Below are 18098 nucleotides of genomic sequence, written 5' to 3' on the forward strand. Positions count from 1 at the left end.
AAACACCTAACTGGCAACAATTTTACACAACAATGTCTATGTGCCGACCGGTTGAGTCTCCAGAATCCTAAATGAGCTGAATGTGTATGAATGAGAGTCTCCTCTTCCATGAAGGAACTCCAGTGAAATGCTTTTTCACCAAACATTTCACCACCTGCTGTCACAAAGGTGCACCAGTATACATGTTCCCCAGGGAAACACAAGCTAATGATAGGTTCCACAATGCATACACTTTTTCGCCCCCTGCTTGTGTTTTATCTTTAAAATAAGTTGAAAATGTGAATGCCTTGAATATGAATATCTGTCTTTTGACGCAACACACACAAACACGTAAGCACACACATGCACTTTCTCCCACTCACACTCAGTGTGTAATGTGTGTGTGTGCAGATCAAGCAGCAGCACCCTGATGTGAAGGAGAAGTATCTGGCAGAGTACTGTTTCTCTGGGAGCTACATCCTCTCTCTACTGACTGACGGATACAACTTCACCTCAGACACCTGGACACACATCACATTCATCAAGAAGGTCAGACACACACACCTGTCGATATAAACAGGCCTGTAGAAACATGTTCTCTGTATTGATAGCTGATGACTGTTAAGAGTTGGTAGAAACATGTTCTCTGTATTGATAGCTGATGACTGTTAAGAGTTGGTAGAAACATGTTCTCTGTATTGATAGCTGATGACTGTTAAGAGTTGGTAGAAACATGTTCTCTGTATTGATAGCTGATGACTGTTAAGAGTTGGTAGAAACATGTTATCTGTATTGATAGCTGATGACTGTTAAGAGTTATAATATAATATAATATGCCATTTAGCAGAGAGTTGGCATGTTGTTAGTAGTAAAATATGCATTCATGTCATACTATCAGTCTTCATGTTCAAGTTTTTATTCATGTGCAGTGAAATGCCTTTTCCCAACAATGCAGTAATCAATATCAGTATAGTACTATAAACTAGAGTAAAGTCTAACAAAAACACAGTAGAAATATACAAATAAGAAATAAGGAGAACATTATAAAGTATGTAAGCTGTATACATGGTCAGTTCCAATACCATATTAACGATGTGCAGGGATACTGTAGTGATGGAGGTAGATATGTATAGGGATATGTGCCATTAAACCCCTACAACTCATCCAGAATGCCACAGCCCGTCTGGTGTTCAACCTTCCCAAGTTCTCTCACGTCACCCCGCTCCTCCGCACACTCCACTGGCTTCCAGTTGAAGCTTGCATCTGCTACAAGACCATGGTGCTTGCCTACGGAGCTGTGAGGGGGAACGACACCTCCGTACCTTCGGGCTCTGATCAGTCCCTACACCCAAACGAGGGCATTGCGTTCATCCACCTCTGGCCTGCTGGCTCCCTTCCTCTGCGGAAGCATAGTTCCCGCTCAGCCCAGTCAAAACTGTTCGCTGCCCTGGCACCCCAATGGTGGAACAAGCTCCCTCACGACGCCAGGACAGCGGAGTCACTCACCACCTTCCGGAGACACTTGAAACCCCACCTCTTTAAGGAATACCTGGGATAGGATAAAGTAATCCTTCTCCCCCCCCTTACCCCACCCCCTCCCCCCAAAAAAAACATATTGTAAAGTGGTTATCCCACTGGCTATAAGGTGAATGCACCAAGTTGTAAGTCGCTCTGGATAAGAGTGTCTGCTAAATGACGTAAATGGAGTGATAGATATGTTTTTATTTTGTATGTTTGATATATATATATTTTTTTTTAGTTATTTAGCAGCTGCTCTTATCCAGAGCGACTAACAGTTAGTGAGTGCGTACATTTTAATTTTTTCATACTGGCCCCCGTGGGAATCGAACCCACCACCCTGGCGTTGCAAGCGCCATGCTCTACCAACTGAGTTACACGGGGGAAGGTGACTAGGCATCAGGATATATGATCAACAGAGTGTTGAACAAGTTGAGGAGACTAAATTACTTGGTGTTACCTTAGATTGTAAACTGTCATGGTCAAAACATAGAGATTCAATGGTTGTAAAGATGGGGAGAGGTCTGTCCATAATAAAGAGACGTTCTGCTTTTTTGACACCACCCTCCAAAAAGCAATTCCTGCAGGCTCTAGCTTTGTCAGAACAGAACGGCACGTCTTGCTCTTCATTGTAATCAGAGGGCTGATATAAATACTATGCATGCCAGTCTCTCTTGGCTAAGAGTTGACGAGAGACTGACTGCATCACTTCTTGTTTTTATAAGAAACATTAATGTGTTGAAAATCCCAAATCTTTTGCATAGTCAATTTACACACAGCTGACACACACACTTACCCCACCAGAACATGCCACCAGGGGTCTTTTCACAGTCCTGACACACACACTTACCCCACCAGACATGCAACCAGGGGTCTTTTCACAGTCCCCAGGTCCAGAACAAATTCAAGAAAGTGTACAGTATGATATAGAGCCATTATTGCATGAAACTCCGTCCCATCTCATATTGCTCAAATGAACAGCAAAACCTGGTTTCAAAAAACAGATAAAGCAACACCTCACGGCACAACGCCTCTCCCCTATTTGACCTAGATAGTTTGTGTGTATGTATTGATATGTAGGCTACGTGTGCCTTGAGCTGTTGTTGTCTATTCATGTTCTGTATTATGTCATGTTTCATGTTTTGTGTGGACCCCAGGAAGAGTAGCTGCTGCTTTCACAACAGCTAATGGGGATCCTAATAAAATACAAAAAATACCAATCATTTAGATTCTATATCCTGACCTGAACAATGTTCTCTACTGAGGATAATTTAGATTCTATATCCTGACCTGAACAATGTTCTCTACTGAGGATCATTTAGATTCTATATCCTGACCTGAACAATGTTCTCTACTGAGGATCATTTAGATTCTATATCCTGACCTGAACAATGTTCTCTACTGAGGATCATTTAGATTATATATCCTGACCTGAACAATGTTCTCTACTGAGGATCATTTAGATTATATATCCTGACCTGAACAATGTTCTCTACTGAGGATCATTTAGATTCTATATCCTGACCTGAACAATGTTCTCTACTGAGGATCATTTAGATTATATATCCTGACCTGAACAATGTTCTCTACTGAGGATCATTTAGATTATATATCCTGACCTGAACAATGTTCTCTACTGAGGATCATTTAGATTATATATCCTGACCTGAACAATGTTCTCTACTGAGGATCATTTAGATTCTATATCCTGACCTGAACAATGTTCTCTACTGAGGATCATTTAGATCTACAGTTTAAGTCGGAAGTTTACATACACCTTAGCCAAATACATTTAAACTCAGTTTTCACAATTCCTGACATTTAATCCTAGTACAAATTCCCTGTCTTAGGTCAGTTAGGATCACCACTTTATTTTAAGAATGTGAAATGTCAGAATAATAGTAGAGAGAATGATTTATTTCAGCTTTTATTTCTTTCATCACATTCCCAGTGGGTCAGAAGTTTACATACACTCAATTAGTATTTGGTAGCATTGCCTTTAAATTGTTTAACTTGGGTCAAATGTTTCAGATAGCCTTCCACAAGCTTCCCAAAATAAGTTGGGTGAATTTTGGCCCATTCCTCCTGACAGAGCTGGTGTAACTGAGTCAGGTTTGTAGGCCTCCTTGCTCGCACACACTTTTTCAGTTCTGCCCACCCATTTTCTATAGGATTGAGGTCAGGGCTTTGTGATGGCCACTCCAATACATTGACTTTGTTGTCCTTAAGCCGTTTTGCCAATACTTTGGAAGTATACTTGGGGTCATTGTCCATTTGGAAGACCCATTTGCGACCAAGCTTTAACATCCTGACTGATGTCTTGAGATGTTGCTTCAATATATCCACATAATTTTCCTTCCTCATGATGCCATCTATTTTGTGAAGTGCACCAGTCCCTCCTGCAGCAAAGCACCCCCACAGCATGATGCTGCCACCCCCGTGCTTCACGGTTGGGATGGTGTTCTTCGGCTTGCAAGCCTTCCCCTTTTTCCTCCAAACATAACGATGGTCATTATGGCCAAACAGTTCTATTTTTGTTTCATCAGACCAGAGGACATTTCTCAAAAAAGTACGATCTTTGTCCCCATGTGCAGTTGCAAACCGTAGTCTGGCTTTTTTATGGCGGTTTTGGAGCAGTGGCTTCTTCCTTGCTGAGCAGCCTTTCAGGTGATGTCGATATAGGACTCGTTTTACTGTGGATATAGATACTTTTGTACCCGTTTCCTCCAGCATCTTCACAAGGTCCTTTGCTGTTGTTCTGGGATTGATTTTCACTTTTTGCACCAAAGTACGTTCATCTCTAGGAGACAGAACGCGTCTCCTTCCTGAGCGGTATGACGGCTGCGTGGTCCCATGGTGTTTATACTTGCATACAATTGTTTGTACAGATGAACGTGGTACCTTCAGGCATTTGGAAATTGCTCCCAAGGATGAACCAGACTTGTTGAGGTCTACAATTTATTTTCTGAGGTCTTAGCTGATTTCTTTTGATTTTTCCCATGATGTCAAGCAAAGAGGCACTGATTTTGAAGGTAGGCCTTGAAATACATCCACATGTACACCTCCAATTGACTCAAATGATGTCAATTAGCCTATCAGAAGCTTCTAAAGCCATGACATCATTTTCTGGAATTTTCCAAGCTGTTTAAAGGCACAGTCAACTTAGTGTATGTAAACTTCTGACCCACTGGAATTGTGATACAGTGAATTATAAGTGAAATCATCTGTCTGTAAACAATTGTTGGAAAAATGACTTGTGTCATGCACAAAGTAGATGTCCTAACCGACATGCCAAAACTATAGTTTGTTAACAAGACATTTGTGGAGTGGTTGAAAAACTAGTTTTAATGACTCCAACCTAAGTGTATGTAAACTTCCGACTTCAACTGTATATCACTCCCCTTATCACGTAGACTGGGATATGTTCCGGGTAGCCTCTGAGAATAATATAGACGTATACACTGATTCAGTGAGTGGGTTTATAAGGAAGTGTATAGGAGATGTCGTACAAACTGTGATTATTAAAACCTACCCTAACCAGAAACCGTAGATAGATGGCAGCATTCGCGAAAAACTGAAAGCACGAACCACCGCATTTAACCATGGCAAGGTGACTGGGAATATGGCAGAATACAAACAGAGTGGTCGTTCCCTCCGCAAGGCTATCAAACAGGCAAAACGTCAATATCGAGACAAAGTGGAGTCGCAATTCAACGGCTCAGACACGAGACGTATGTGGCAGGGTCTACAGACAATCACGGACTACAATAGGAAAACCAGCCACATCGCGGACACCGACGTCTCGCTTCAAGACAAGCTAAACATCTTCTTTGCCCACTTTGAGGATAACACAGTGCCACCGACGCGGCCAGCTACCAAGGACTGTGGGCTCTCCTTCTCCATGGCCGACGTGAGTAAGACATTTAAGCGTGTTAACCCCCGCAAAGCTGCCGGCCCAGACGGCATCCGTAGCCGCGTCCTCAGAGCATGTGCAGACCAGCTGGCTGGTGAGTTCTACGGACATATTCAGTCTCTCCCAATCCCAGTCTGCGGTCCCCACATGCTTCAAGATGGCCACCATTGTTCCTGTACCCAAGAATACAAAGGTAACTGAGCTAAATGACTATAATGACTATCGCCCCGTAGCATTCACTTCTATCATCATGAAGTGCTTTGAGAGACTAGTCAAGGATCATATCACCTCATGGTCCTCTGTAGCTCAGCTGGTAGAGCACGGCGCTTGTAACGCCAAGGTAGTGGGTTCGATCCCCGGGACCACCCATACACAAAAAAATGTATGCACGCATGACTGTAAGTCGCTTTGGATAAAAGCGTCTGCTAAATGGCATATTATATTTATTATTATTTACCTTACCTGTCACCCTAGACTCACTTCAATTTGCTCACCGCCCCAATAGGTCCACAGATGATGCAATCGCCATCACACTGCACACTGCCCTATCCCATCTGGACAAGAGGAATACCTATGTAAGAATGCTGTTCATTGACTATAGCTCAGCATTCAACACCGTAGTACCTTCCAAGCTCATCTCCACTTCACTGATCCTCAACGCTGGGGCCCCACAAGGGTGTGTGCTCAGCCCCCTCCTGTACTCCCTGTTCACCCATGACTGCATAGCCATGCACGCCTCCAACAAGTTTGCAGACGACACAACAGTAGTAGGCTTGATTACCAACAACGATGAGTCAGCCTACAGGGAGGAGGTGAGGGCTCTCAGAGTGTGGTGTCAGGAGAATAACCTCTCACTCAACATCAACAAAACAAAGGAGATGATCGTGGACTTCAGGAAACAGCAGAGGGAGTACCCCCCTATCCACATTGACGGGACAGCAGTGGCGAAGGTGGAAAGTTTTAAGTTCCTCGGCGTACATATCACTGACAAACTGAAATGGTCCACCCCACACAGACAGTGTGGTGAAGAAGGCGCAACAGAGCCTCTTCAACCTCAGGAGGCTGAAGAAATTTGGCTTGGCCCCTAAGATCCTCACAAACTTTTACAGAGTCACAATTAAGAGCATCCTGTCGGGCTGTATCACCGCCTGGTACAGCAACTGCACCGCCCACAACCGCAGGACTCTCCAGAGGGTGGTGCGGTCTGCCCAACGCATCACCGGGGGCACACTGCCCGCACTCCAGGACACCTACAGCACCCGATGTCACAGGAAGGCCAAAAAGATAATCAAGGACAACTACCACCCGAGCCACTGCCTGTTCACCCCGCTATCATCCAGAAGGCGAGGTCAGTACAGGTGCATCAAAGCTGGGACCGAGAGACTGAAAAACAGCTTCTATCTCAAGGCCATCAGACTGTTAAATAGCCATCACTAGCACAGAGAGGCAGCTGCCTACATACAGACTTGAAAATCACTGGCCACTTTAATAAATGGAACACAGGTCACTTTAATAATGCCACTTTATTTGTTGTTATTCTGTCTCTCACTGTTTAAATAAACCTACCATTAAAATTATAGACTGATCATTTCTTTGTCAGTGGGCAAACTTACAAAATCAGCAGGGATCAAATACTTCTTTTCCATCACTGTATATATTCTTATTCCATTCCTTTACTTAGATTTCTGTGTATTAGATATTTGTAGTGGAACTGTTAGATATTACTTGCTAGATATTACTGCACTGTCGGAACTAGAAGCACAAGCATTTCACTACACTAGCAATAACATCTGCTAACCATGTGTATGTGACCAATACATTTGATTTGATTTGATTTTGATTTGACCTGAACAATGTTCTCTACTGAGGATCATTTAGATTCTATATCCTGTTCTCTTGACTTTCTGAAATATATCTTCAACACTGACTGTGATGTTTTGTGTGTTTGTGTGTGTGTGTGTGTAGATTTCAGGTAGTGATGCAGGTTGGACGTTGGGCTACATGCTGAATCTGACCAATATGATTCCAGCCGAGGCTCCAGACACTCCTCCTCTTCCTCACGCCCGGCTACATCACCCTCCAATTCTTCATCTCTCTCCTCCTCTTCTTCTTCCTCCTCTTCCTCCTCTTCCTCAGTCTCCGATCCCGGTGGCCGCGCTGCAACTCCCAGACACAGATGATATAGACGCACTGGACACAATATGGACACCTGTGTGTGTGTGTGTGTGTGTGTGTGTGTGTGTGTGTGTGTGTGTGAACATGATGTTTCTAAAATGTATCTCATAATGTTATGCTTCTTATTCTCCAGTAAAGTTCAGACGTATAAAAACGGACCGACTGACTGACTGTCATTTATTGACTCTTTGAAAGAATGTTCAGATTACATATTCACATGACACACTCACATGACATATTCACATGACACACTCACCTGACATATTCACATGACATACTCACCTGACATATTCACATGACATACTCACATGACATATTCACCTGACATACTCACCTGACATATTCACCTGACATATTCACCTGACATATTCACATGACATACTCACCTGACATATTCACATGACATACTCACCTGACATATTCACATGACATACTCACCTGACATATTCACATGACATACTCACCTGACATATTCACATGACATACTCACATGACATATTCACCTGACATACTCACCTGACATATTCACCTGACATATTCACCTGACATATTCACATGACATACTCACCTGACATATTCACCTGACATATTCACCTGACATATTCACATGACATATTCAAATGACATACTCACCTGACATATTCACATGACATACTCACCTGACATATTCACATGACATACTCACCTGACATATTCAAATGACATACTCACCTGACATATTCACATGACATACTCACCTGACATATTCACATGACATACTCAACTGACATATTCACATGACATATTCACATGACATACTCACCTGACATATTCACATGACATACTCACCTGACATATTCACATGACATATTCACATGACATATTCACATGACATACTCACCTGACATATTCACATGACATACTCACCTGACATATTCACCTGACATATTCACATGACATATTCACATGACATACTCACCTGACATATTCACATGACATACTCACCTGACATATTCACATGACATACTCACCTGACATATTCACATGACATACTCACCTGACATATTCAAATGACATACTCACCTGACATATTCACCTGACATATTCACATGACATATTCACATGACATACTCACCTGACATATTCAAATGACATATTCAAATGATGTAAAAATGACGTATTGCCTATATGAACAGGTTTACAACAGGTTTATAGCAGGATTGTATTGACTGTATGAACAGGTTCTTAACAGGTTGATAACAGGTTTGTATTGACTATATGAACAGGTTTATAAGAGGTATATATTGACTATATGAACAGATTTATAATAGGTTTTTAACAGGTATGTGTTGACTATATGAATAGTTTTATATCAGGTATGTATTGACTATATGAACTGGTTTATAACATGTTTGTATTGACTATATGAACAGATTTTTTAACAGGTTTATAATAGGTTTTACAACATGTTCGTATTTCGTAAGCCTATATGAACAGGTTTATAACGGATTTGCATTGACTATGTGAACAGGTTTATAAAAGGTGTATTTGCATTTGTATTTATTATGGATCCCCATTAGCTGCTGCCAAGGTAGCAGATACTCTTTCTAAAAACATTACAATACATTCATAACAGATTTCAGAACAGTAGTCCAGGTGTGACAAAACTAGAGCCTCCAGGACCTCCCTTGTTGATAGTGCTGTTAAGAAGGAAGAGCAGCGCTTTATTATGGACAGACTTCTCCCCATCTTAGCTACTGTTGTATCAATATGTTTTGACCATGACAGTTTACAATCCAGGGGTTACTCCAAGCAGTTTAGTCACCTCAACTTGCTCAATTTCCACATTATTTATTACAAGATTTAGTTGAGGTTTATGGTTTAGTGAATAATTTGTCCCAAATACATTGCTTTTGAAGTATTTAGGACTAACTTATTCCTTGCCACCCATTCTGAAACTAACTGCAGCTCTTTGTTAAGTGTTGCAGTCATTTCAGTCGCTGTAGTAGCTGACGTGTATAGTGTTGAGTCATCCGTATACATAGACACACTGGCTTTACTCAAAGCAGTGTGTCTCAAAGCAAAGTCCGACTCATCCCAAACCATCTCAATTTGGTTGATGCACCACTCCATCACTCTCCTTCTTGGTAAAATAGCCCTTACACAGCCTGGAGGTGTGTGGGTCATTGGCCTGTTGAAAAACAAATGATAGCTAAGCCCAAAACCAGATGGGATGGTGTATCGCTGCAGAATGCTGTTGTAGCCATGCTGGTTAAGCGTGCCTTGAATTCTAAATAAATCACAGACAGTGTCACCAGCAAAGCACCCCCACACCATAACACCTCTTGGCCCAAGCAAGTCTCTTCTTCTTATTGGTGTCCGTTAGTAGTGGTTTCTTTGCAGCAATTCAACCATGAAGCCCTGATTCACATAGTCTCCTCTGAACAGTTGATGTTGAGATGTGTCTGTTACTTGAACTCTGTGAAGCATTTATTTGGGCTGCAATTTCTGAGGCTGGTAACTCTAATGAACTTATCTTCTGCAGCAGAGGTAACTCTGGGTCTTCCATTCCTGTGGCGGTCCTCATGAGAGCCAGTTTCATCATAGTGCTTTATGTTTTTTGCGACTGCACTTGAAGAAAGTTCTTCAAATTTTCTGTACTGATTGACCTTCATGTCTTAAAGTAATGATGGACTGTCGTTTCTCTTTGCTTATTTGAGCTGTTCTTGCCATAATATGGACTTGGTCTTTTTACCAAATAGGGCTATCTTCTGTATACCACCCCTACCTTGTCACAACACAACTGATTGGCTCAAATGCATTAAGAAGGAAAGAAATTCCATAAATTAACTCTTAACAAGGCACATCTGTTAATTGAAATACATTCCAGGTGACTACCTCATGAAGCTGGTTGAGAGAATGTGTGCAAAGCTGTCATCAAGGCAAAGGGTGGCTATTAGAATAATCTCAAATATAAAATATATGTCACGCCCTGGCTCTGGGACTCTGTTATGTTGAGCCAGGGTGTGTTGTTTCTTTGTGTTTTTGTGTGCTAGGGTGATATTCTAGTTCATTTGTTTCTATGTTTGCCGGTGTGGTTCTCAATCAGAGGCAACGTGAATCAGCTTTTGCTTGTTGTCTCTGATTGGGAACCATACTTAGGCAGCCTGTTTTCCACAGTGTGTTGTGGGATCTTGTTCCGTTTGGTTTGTGTAACCGTAGGACTGCACGTTTCGTATCGTTTGTTGTTTTGTTCTGGAATAAAAGAAGTATGTTCACTTATCACGCTGCGCATTGGTCCACTTCTTCCTCCGACGAGCGTGACAATATAATTTGATTTAAAAAAGAAAAAACTTTTTTGGTTACTACATGATTCCATATGTGTTATTTCATAGTTTTGATGTCTTCAGTATTAATCTACAATGTAAAAAAAATAGTAAAAATCAAGAAAAACCCTTGAATGAGTACAGTTGAAGTCGGAAGTTTACATACACTTACGTTGGAGTCATTAAAACTCGTTTTTCAAACACTCCACAAATTTCTTGTTAACAAACTATCGTTTTGGCAAGACGGTTAGGACATCTACTTTGTGCATGACACAAGTAATTTTTCCAACAATTGTTTACAGACAGATTATTTCACTTATAATTCACTGTATCACAATTCCAGTGGGTCAGAAGTTTACATACAGTAAGTTGACTGTGCCTTTAAACAGCTTGGAAAATTCCAGAAAATGACGTCATGGCTTTAGAAGCTTCTGATAGGCTAATTGACATCATTTGAGTCAATTGGAGGTGTACCTGTGGATGAATTTCAAGGCCTACCTTCAAACTCAGTGCCTCTTTGCTTGGCATGTGTAGACCTCCACAAGTCTGGTTCATCCTTGGGAGCAATTTCCACAACGTGTTCTGTCTCCTAAGGATCAATCCCAGAACAAGAGCAAAGGACCTTGTGAAGATGCTGGATGAAACAGGTACAAAAGTATCTATATCCACAGTGAAATGAGTCCTATATCACCTGAAAGGCCGCTCAGCAAGGAAGAAGCCACTGCTCCAAAACCGCCATAAAAATAGCCAGACTACGGTTTGCAGCTGCACATGGGGACAAAGATCGCACTTTTTGGAGAAATGTCCTCTGGTCTGATGAAACAAAAATAGAGCTGTTTGGCCATAATAACCATTGTTATGTTTGGAGGGAAAAGGGGGGCTTGCAAGCCAAAGAACATACCTATTTGAAGATTTGTGTCAAATTTGAATAGGGTTTTTAAGGTGGCGCTAAATTTATATTCACAATTAAACTGCGGCTGTCACGGTTTTTGAGAGTCATGATGGCTCGCAGTGATTACGCAAAAAATGTACAATTGATTGAATTAACTATTGATGAACTCACGAGTAATTAACTTTACAATCACCATTGATCATTTCTTGTTTTTTATCGGCGAGAGAAGCGCTACACCTGGATGAAAGAGGCTGTACGGCCAGAATGAGTTGAATAATGCGTCGTGACACAACACAATTTAACGTACAGCGTCAGAGGGGTCCGTTTTTTTCAACTTTTCCCCGATACTATTGGGCTATTACCATGTCAATCAACGCTTGAATGAAACGTAGTTCACACCACGGATTTTGATGCCAAGACAGTCGTTACAGTCCCATTAGTTTTCATTCTGATGCCAAGACAGTCGCTACAGTCCCATTAGTTTTCATTCTGATGCCAAGACAGTCGCTACAGTCCCATTAGTTTCCATTCTGATGCCAAGACAGTCGCTACAGTCCCATTAGTTTTCATTCTGATGCCAAGACAGTCGCTACAGTCCCATTAGTTTTCATTCTGATGCCAAGACAGTCGCTACAGTCCCATTAGTTTCCATTCTGATGCCAAGACAGTCGCTACAGTCCCATTAGTTTTCATTCTGATGCCAAGACAGTCGCTACAGTCCCATTAGTTTTCATTCTGATGCCAAGACAGTCGCTACAGTCGCATTAGTTTCCATTCTGATGACAAGACAGTCGCTACAGTCCCATTCGTTTTCATTCTGATGCCAAGACAGTTGCTACAGTCCCATTAGTTTTCATTCTGATGCCAAGACAGTCGCTACAGTCCCATTAGTTTTCATTCTGATGCCAAGACAGTCGCTACAGTCCCATTAGTTTTCATTCTGATGCCAAGACAGTCGCTACAGTCCCATTAGTTTTCATTCTGATGCCAAGACAGTCGCTACAGTCCCATTAGTTTTCATTCTGATGCCAAGACAGTCGCTACAGTCTCATTAGTTTTCATTGCAGCCTTGTTTGAATGCGACGGTTGCACAAATGTGTACGGATTGGGGTTAGTCACCGTTACATTTGGGTGTCAGGGAAAATGTATGGAGTAAAAAGTACATTATTTTCTTTAGGAATGTAGTGAAGTAAAAGTTGTCAAAAATATAAATAGTAAAAGTACAGATACCACCAAAAACTACTTCAGTACTTTACACCACTGGTTAGATATGGATACCCTATTGTGATCACTACATCCGATGGATCTGGATACTGCTTTCAAGCACATTTCTGCAGCATTAGTAAATATGTGATCAATACATGTTGATGATTTCATTCCTGTGCTGTTTGTAACTACCCTGGTAGGTAGACTGATAACCTGAACCAGGTTGCAGGCACTGGTTTGAAGCTTTCTCTTGAGTGGGCAGCTTGATGAAAGCCAGTCAATATTTAAATCACCCAGAAAATATACCTCTCTGTTGATATCATATACATTATCAAGCATTTCACATGTTATCCAGATACTGACTGTTAGCACTTCATGGTCTATAGCAGTTTCCCACAAGAATGGGCTTTAGGTGAGGCAGATGAACCTGCAGCCATATTACTTCAACAGTATTTAACGTGAGATCCTCTCTAATCTTTACAGGAATGTGGTTCTGAATATAAACAGCAACACCTCCACCATTGGCATTTCTGTATTTTCTGTAAATGTTATAACCTTGTATTGCTACCACTGTATCATCAAAGGTATTATCTAAGTGAGTTTCAGAGATTGTCAGAATATGAATGTCATCTGTTACTAGCAACTTATTAATTTCATGAACCTTGTTTCTTAAGCTACAAATCTAATAAGTTTATAACAGGTTTGTATTGACTATATGAACAGGTTTATAATAGGATTATAATAGGATTGTATTGCCTATATGAACAGGTTTATAATAGGATTATAATAGGATTGTATTGCCTATATGAACAGGTTTATAACAGGTTTGTATTGCATTTTTGTATTGACTATAATGAACGTTTTATAATAGGTTTATAACAGGTTTGTATTGCCTTAATGAACAGGTTTACAGCAGGTTTGTACTGACTATATGAACAGGTTTACAGCAGGTTTGTACTGACTATATGAACAGGTTTATAACAGGTTTGTACTGACTATATGAACAGGTTTATAGCAGGTTTGTACTGACTATATGAACAGGTTTACAGCAGGTTTGTACTGACTATATGAACAGGTTTACAGCAGGTTTGTACTGACTATATGAACAGGTTTACAGCAGGTTTGTACTGACTATATGAACAGGTTTACAGCAGGTTTGTACTGACTATATGAACAGGTTTATAACAGGTTTGTACTGACTATATGAACAGGTTTACAGCAGGATTGTACTGACTATATGAACAGGTTTATAGCAGGTTTGTACTGACTATATGAACAGGTTTACAGCAGGTTTGTACTGACTATATGAACAGGTTTACAGCAGGTTTGTACTGACTATATGAACAGGTTTACAGCAGGTTTGTACTGACTATATGAACAGGTCGAATTGCTGCAAAGAAACCGCTACTAAAGGACACCGATAAGAAGAAGTGACCTGCTTGGGCCAAGAAACACGATCAATGGACATTAGACTGGAGGAAATCTGTCCTTTGGTCTGGAGTCCAAATTTGAGATTTTTGGTTCCAACCGCCGTGACGCAGTGTGGGTGAACGGATGATCTCTGCATGTGTAGTTCCCACCGTAAAGCACTGAGGAGGAGGTGTTATGTTGTGGGGGTGCTTTGCTGGGGACACTGTTTATAACAGGTTTGTATTGACTATATGAACAGGCTCTTAATAGGTTTATAACAGGTTTTGATATGACGTCTTTTCATAGTGTTGTAGGAACAAATTTAAATATGTTAGATAGGTAACTCTTGGTGCCACAGAGTCTGAATGCCAAGGATTCCAGTATGTCGAGGGAGCTTACTCGTGTTTATCTTAGAAAGATTGATAGATGGAATATACTGACTTGGGTACAAGGTGATACCATCAGAGTGGGGAGTGCCCACTGATGGTTACCAGATGTTGTTGAGGAAGTCAACTCAGTAGACAGGTATCTGGCAGGACAGTGACCATTAAGAATAAATCAGAACTTGATTTACCTCGTAGAGAATGAAAGGTAATGACGAAATTATTGCAGACAAATCCGCATCTAAAACATATCTCTTTTAAAAGTATCGAAGATCAAACACCATGCGAATGGATGTTAATTAAATTAGGATTTTTCTATGTGGAACCATATCTCAGTGATTTATCAGCATGGACAGATAATGACTATCCTCAAGATGGTAGTTTTAAAAGGGATAAATTACAGGTAGCGAGAAAATATATAATTGATAATACAGCTGTAAGCAACCCGAAATGGGATTTAGTGATTGGTTTTTTATAGAATCTTATGGAAAGTCAGGCTAAGAAAAAAAGTATTCCTAAAATCAGTTCAACATACATGTTTCCTATAGTTAACAGATAACTTTGAGATAAGACGGTGGTGTGAGGAATGTAGGGCATTGTGCTGAAGCACCAATTTGAACTGCTCTCGGACTCACATATTGCTGTTCACTGGACCTTATGACCTTATGATCACTCAGCTGCACAGCTGATGCCTGCTGGACTGTTCCTTTACACGGTACCCTGTCCTGTTTATTCTGTTTAGCCTTAGCCCAAACGTTATCGCTATTACCAGTTGTTGTCTTAGCTCTCTCTAATAACACCTGTGACTGCTTTATGCCTCTCTCCCATGTCAATTATGCCTTGCCTATTGCTGTTTGGGTTAGTTCTTATTATACAATTTCACTGTAGAACCCCTAGTCCCTCTCAAACTGCCTCAAATAGTTCCTTTGTTCCACCCCCCATACACACGCCGAGACCGGCTCAATCGGTGCCTCCAGTGATGCTATCTCTTTCATTGTTACCCAACGCTTAGGGTTACCTGAACTGTACTCATATCCTTCCATATCCTTTTCTGTACATAATGCCCTGAATCTTTTCTACAACGGCCGGAGAACTGCCCCCTTTATTCTATGTACCCAACGCACTAGAAGACCAGTTCTTAAAGCCTTTAGTCGTATCCTTATTCTAGTCCTCCTCTGTTCTTCTGGTGATGTAGAGGCTAACCCAGGCCCTGCAGCCCCCAGTATCACTCCTACTCCCCAGGAGCTATCATTTGTTGACTTCTGTAACCGTAAAAGTCTTGGTTTTCTGCACGTAAATATCAGAAGCCTCCTTCCTAAGTTTGAGTTATTCACTGCGTTAGCACACTCCGCCAACCCTGATGTTCTAGCAGTGTCTGAATCCTGGCTTAGGGAAGGCCACCAAAATTCTGAAATGTCCATCCCCAACTATAACATTTTCCGTCTAGATAAAACTGCCAAAGGGGGTGGAGTTGCAATCTACTGTAGAGATAGCCTGCAGAGCTCTATCACACTATCCAGGTCTGTGCCCAAACAGTTTGAGCTTCTACTTCAAAAAATCCACCTTTCCAGAAATAAATCTCTCAATGTTGCCGCTTGCTACAGACCCCCCTCAGCCCCCAGCTGTGCCCTGGACACCATATGTGAATTGATTGCCCCCCATCTATCCTCAGAGTTCGTACTGCTTGGTGACCTAAATTGGGATATGCTTAACACCCCGGCCATCCTACAATCTAAACTAGATGCCCTCAATCTCACACAAATTATCAACGAACCTACCAGGTACAACCCTAAATCCGTAAACATGGGTACCCTCATAGATATCATCCCGACTAACTTACCCTCTAAATACACCTCCGCTGTCTTCAACCAGGATCTCAGCGATCACTGCCTTATTGCCTGTGTCCGTAACGGGTCCGCGGTCAAACGACCACCCCTCATCACTGTCAAACGCTCCCAAAAACACTTCAGCGAGCAGGCCTTCCTAATTGACCTGGCCCAGGTATCCTGGATGGATATAGATCTCATTCCGTCAGTAGAGGATGCCTGGTTGTTCTTTAAAAGTAATTTCCTCTCAATCTTAAATAAACATGCCCCATTCAAAAAATACAGAATTAAGAACAGATATAGCCCCTGGTTCTCCTCAGACTTGACTGCCCTTGACCAGCACAAAAACATCCTGTGGCGTACTGCATTAGCATCAAATAGCCCCCGCGATATGCAACTTTTCAGGGAAGTTAGGAACCAATATACCCAAGCAGTCAGGAAAGCAAAGGCTAACTTTTTCAAACAGAAATTTGCATCCTGTAGCACTAACTCCAAAAAGTTTTGGGACACTGTAAAGTCCATGGAAAATAAGAGCACTTCCTCCCAGCTGCCCACTGCACTGAGGCTAGGAAACACTATCACCACCGATAAATCTACAATAATCGAGAATTTCAACAAGCATTATGCTACGGCTGGCCATGCTTTCCACCTGGCTACCACTACCCCAGCCACCAGCTCTGCACCCTCCGCTGCAACTTGCCCATGCCCCCCCGCTTCTCCTTCACACAAATCCAGACAGCTGATGTTCTGAAAGAGCTGCAAAATCTGGACCCCTACAAATCAGCTGGGCTAGACAATCTGGACCCTTTCTTTCTAAAACTAGCCGCCGAAATTGTCGCAACCCCTATTACTAGCCTGTTCAACCTCTCTTTCGTAACGTCTGAGATCCCCAGAGATTGGAAAGCTGCCGCGGTCATCCCCCTCTTCAAAGGGGGTGACACTCTAGAGCCAAACTGTTACAGACCCATATCCATCCTGCCCTGCCTTTCAAAAGTTTTTGAAAGCCAAGTCAACAAACCGATCACCGACCATTTCGAAACCCACCGTACCTTCTCCGCTATGCAATCCGGTTTCCGAGCTGGTCATGGGTGCACTTCAGCCACGCTCAAGGTCCTAAACGATATTATAACCGCGATTGATAATAGACAGTACTGTGCAGCCGTTTTCATTGACCTGGCCAAGGCTTTCGACTCTGTCAACCACCGCATTCTTATTGGCAGACTAAATAGCCTTGGTTTCTCAAATGACTGCCTCGCCTGGTTCACCAACTACTTCTCTGATAGAGTTCAATGTGTCAAATCGGAGGGCCTGTTGTCTGGACCTATGCCAGTCTCTATGGGGGTGCCACAGGGTTCAATTCTTGGGCCGACTCTTTTCTCTGTGTATATCAATGACGTCGCTCTTGCTGCTGGTGACTCTCAGATCCACCTCTACGCAGACGACACCATTTTGTATACATCTGGCCCTTCATTGGACACTGTGTTAACAAAC

At 41.9% G+C, this 18098-nt stretch overlaps 1 protein-coding gene across 1 annotated transcript in view; it reads left to right on the forward strand.

Annotated features, from left to right (window-relative positions):
* LOC123485287 (ectonucleoside triphosphate diphosphohydrolase 1-like) overlaps nt 1-7743 on the forward strand; it is a 99100-nt gene extending 91357 nt beyond the window's left edge. Inside the window, 3 exon segments of the mRNA XM_045216236.1 lie at nt 391-528; nt 7376-7474; nt 7476-7743. Coding sequence (XP_045072171.1) covers nt 391-528; nt 7376-7474; nt 7476-7595 — 357 coding nt within the window. The 3' untranslated portion in view covers nt 7596-7743.
* Nucleotides 7744-18098: the final 10355 nt, after the last annotated feature.

Source organism: Coregonus clupeaformis, unplaced genomic scaffold (genome assembly GCF_020615455.1).
Source record: "Coregonus clupeaformis isolate EN_2021a unplaced genomic scaffold, ASM2061545v1 scaf0644, whole genome shotgun sequence".
NCBI lineage: Eukaryota > Metazoa > Chordata > Actinopteri > Salmoniformes > Salmonidae > Coregonus > Coregonus clupeaformis.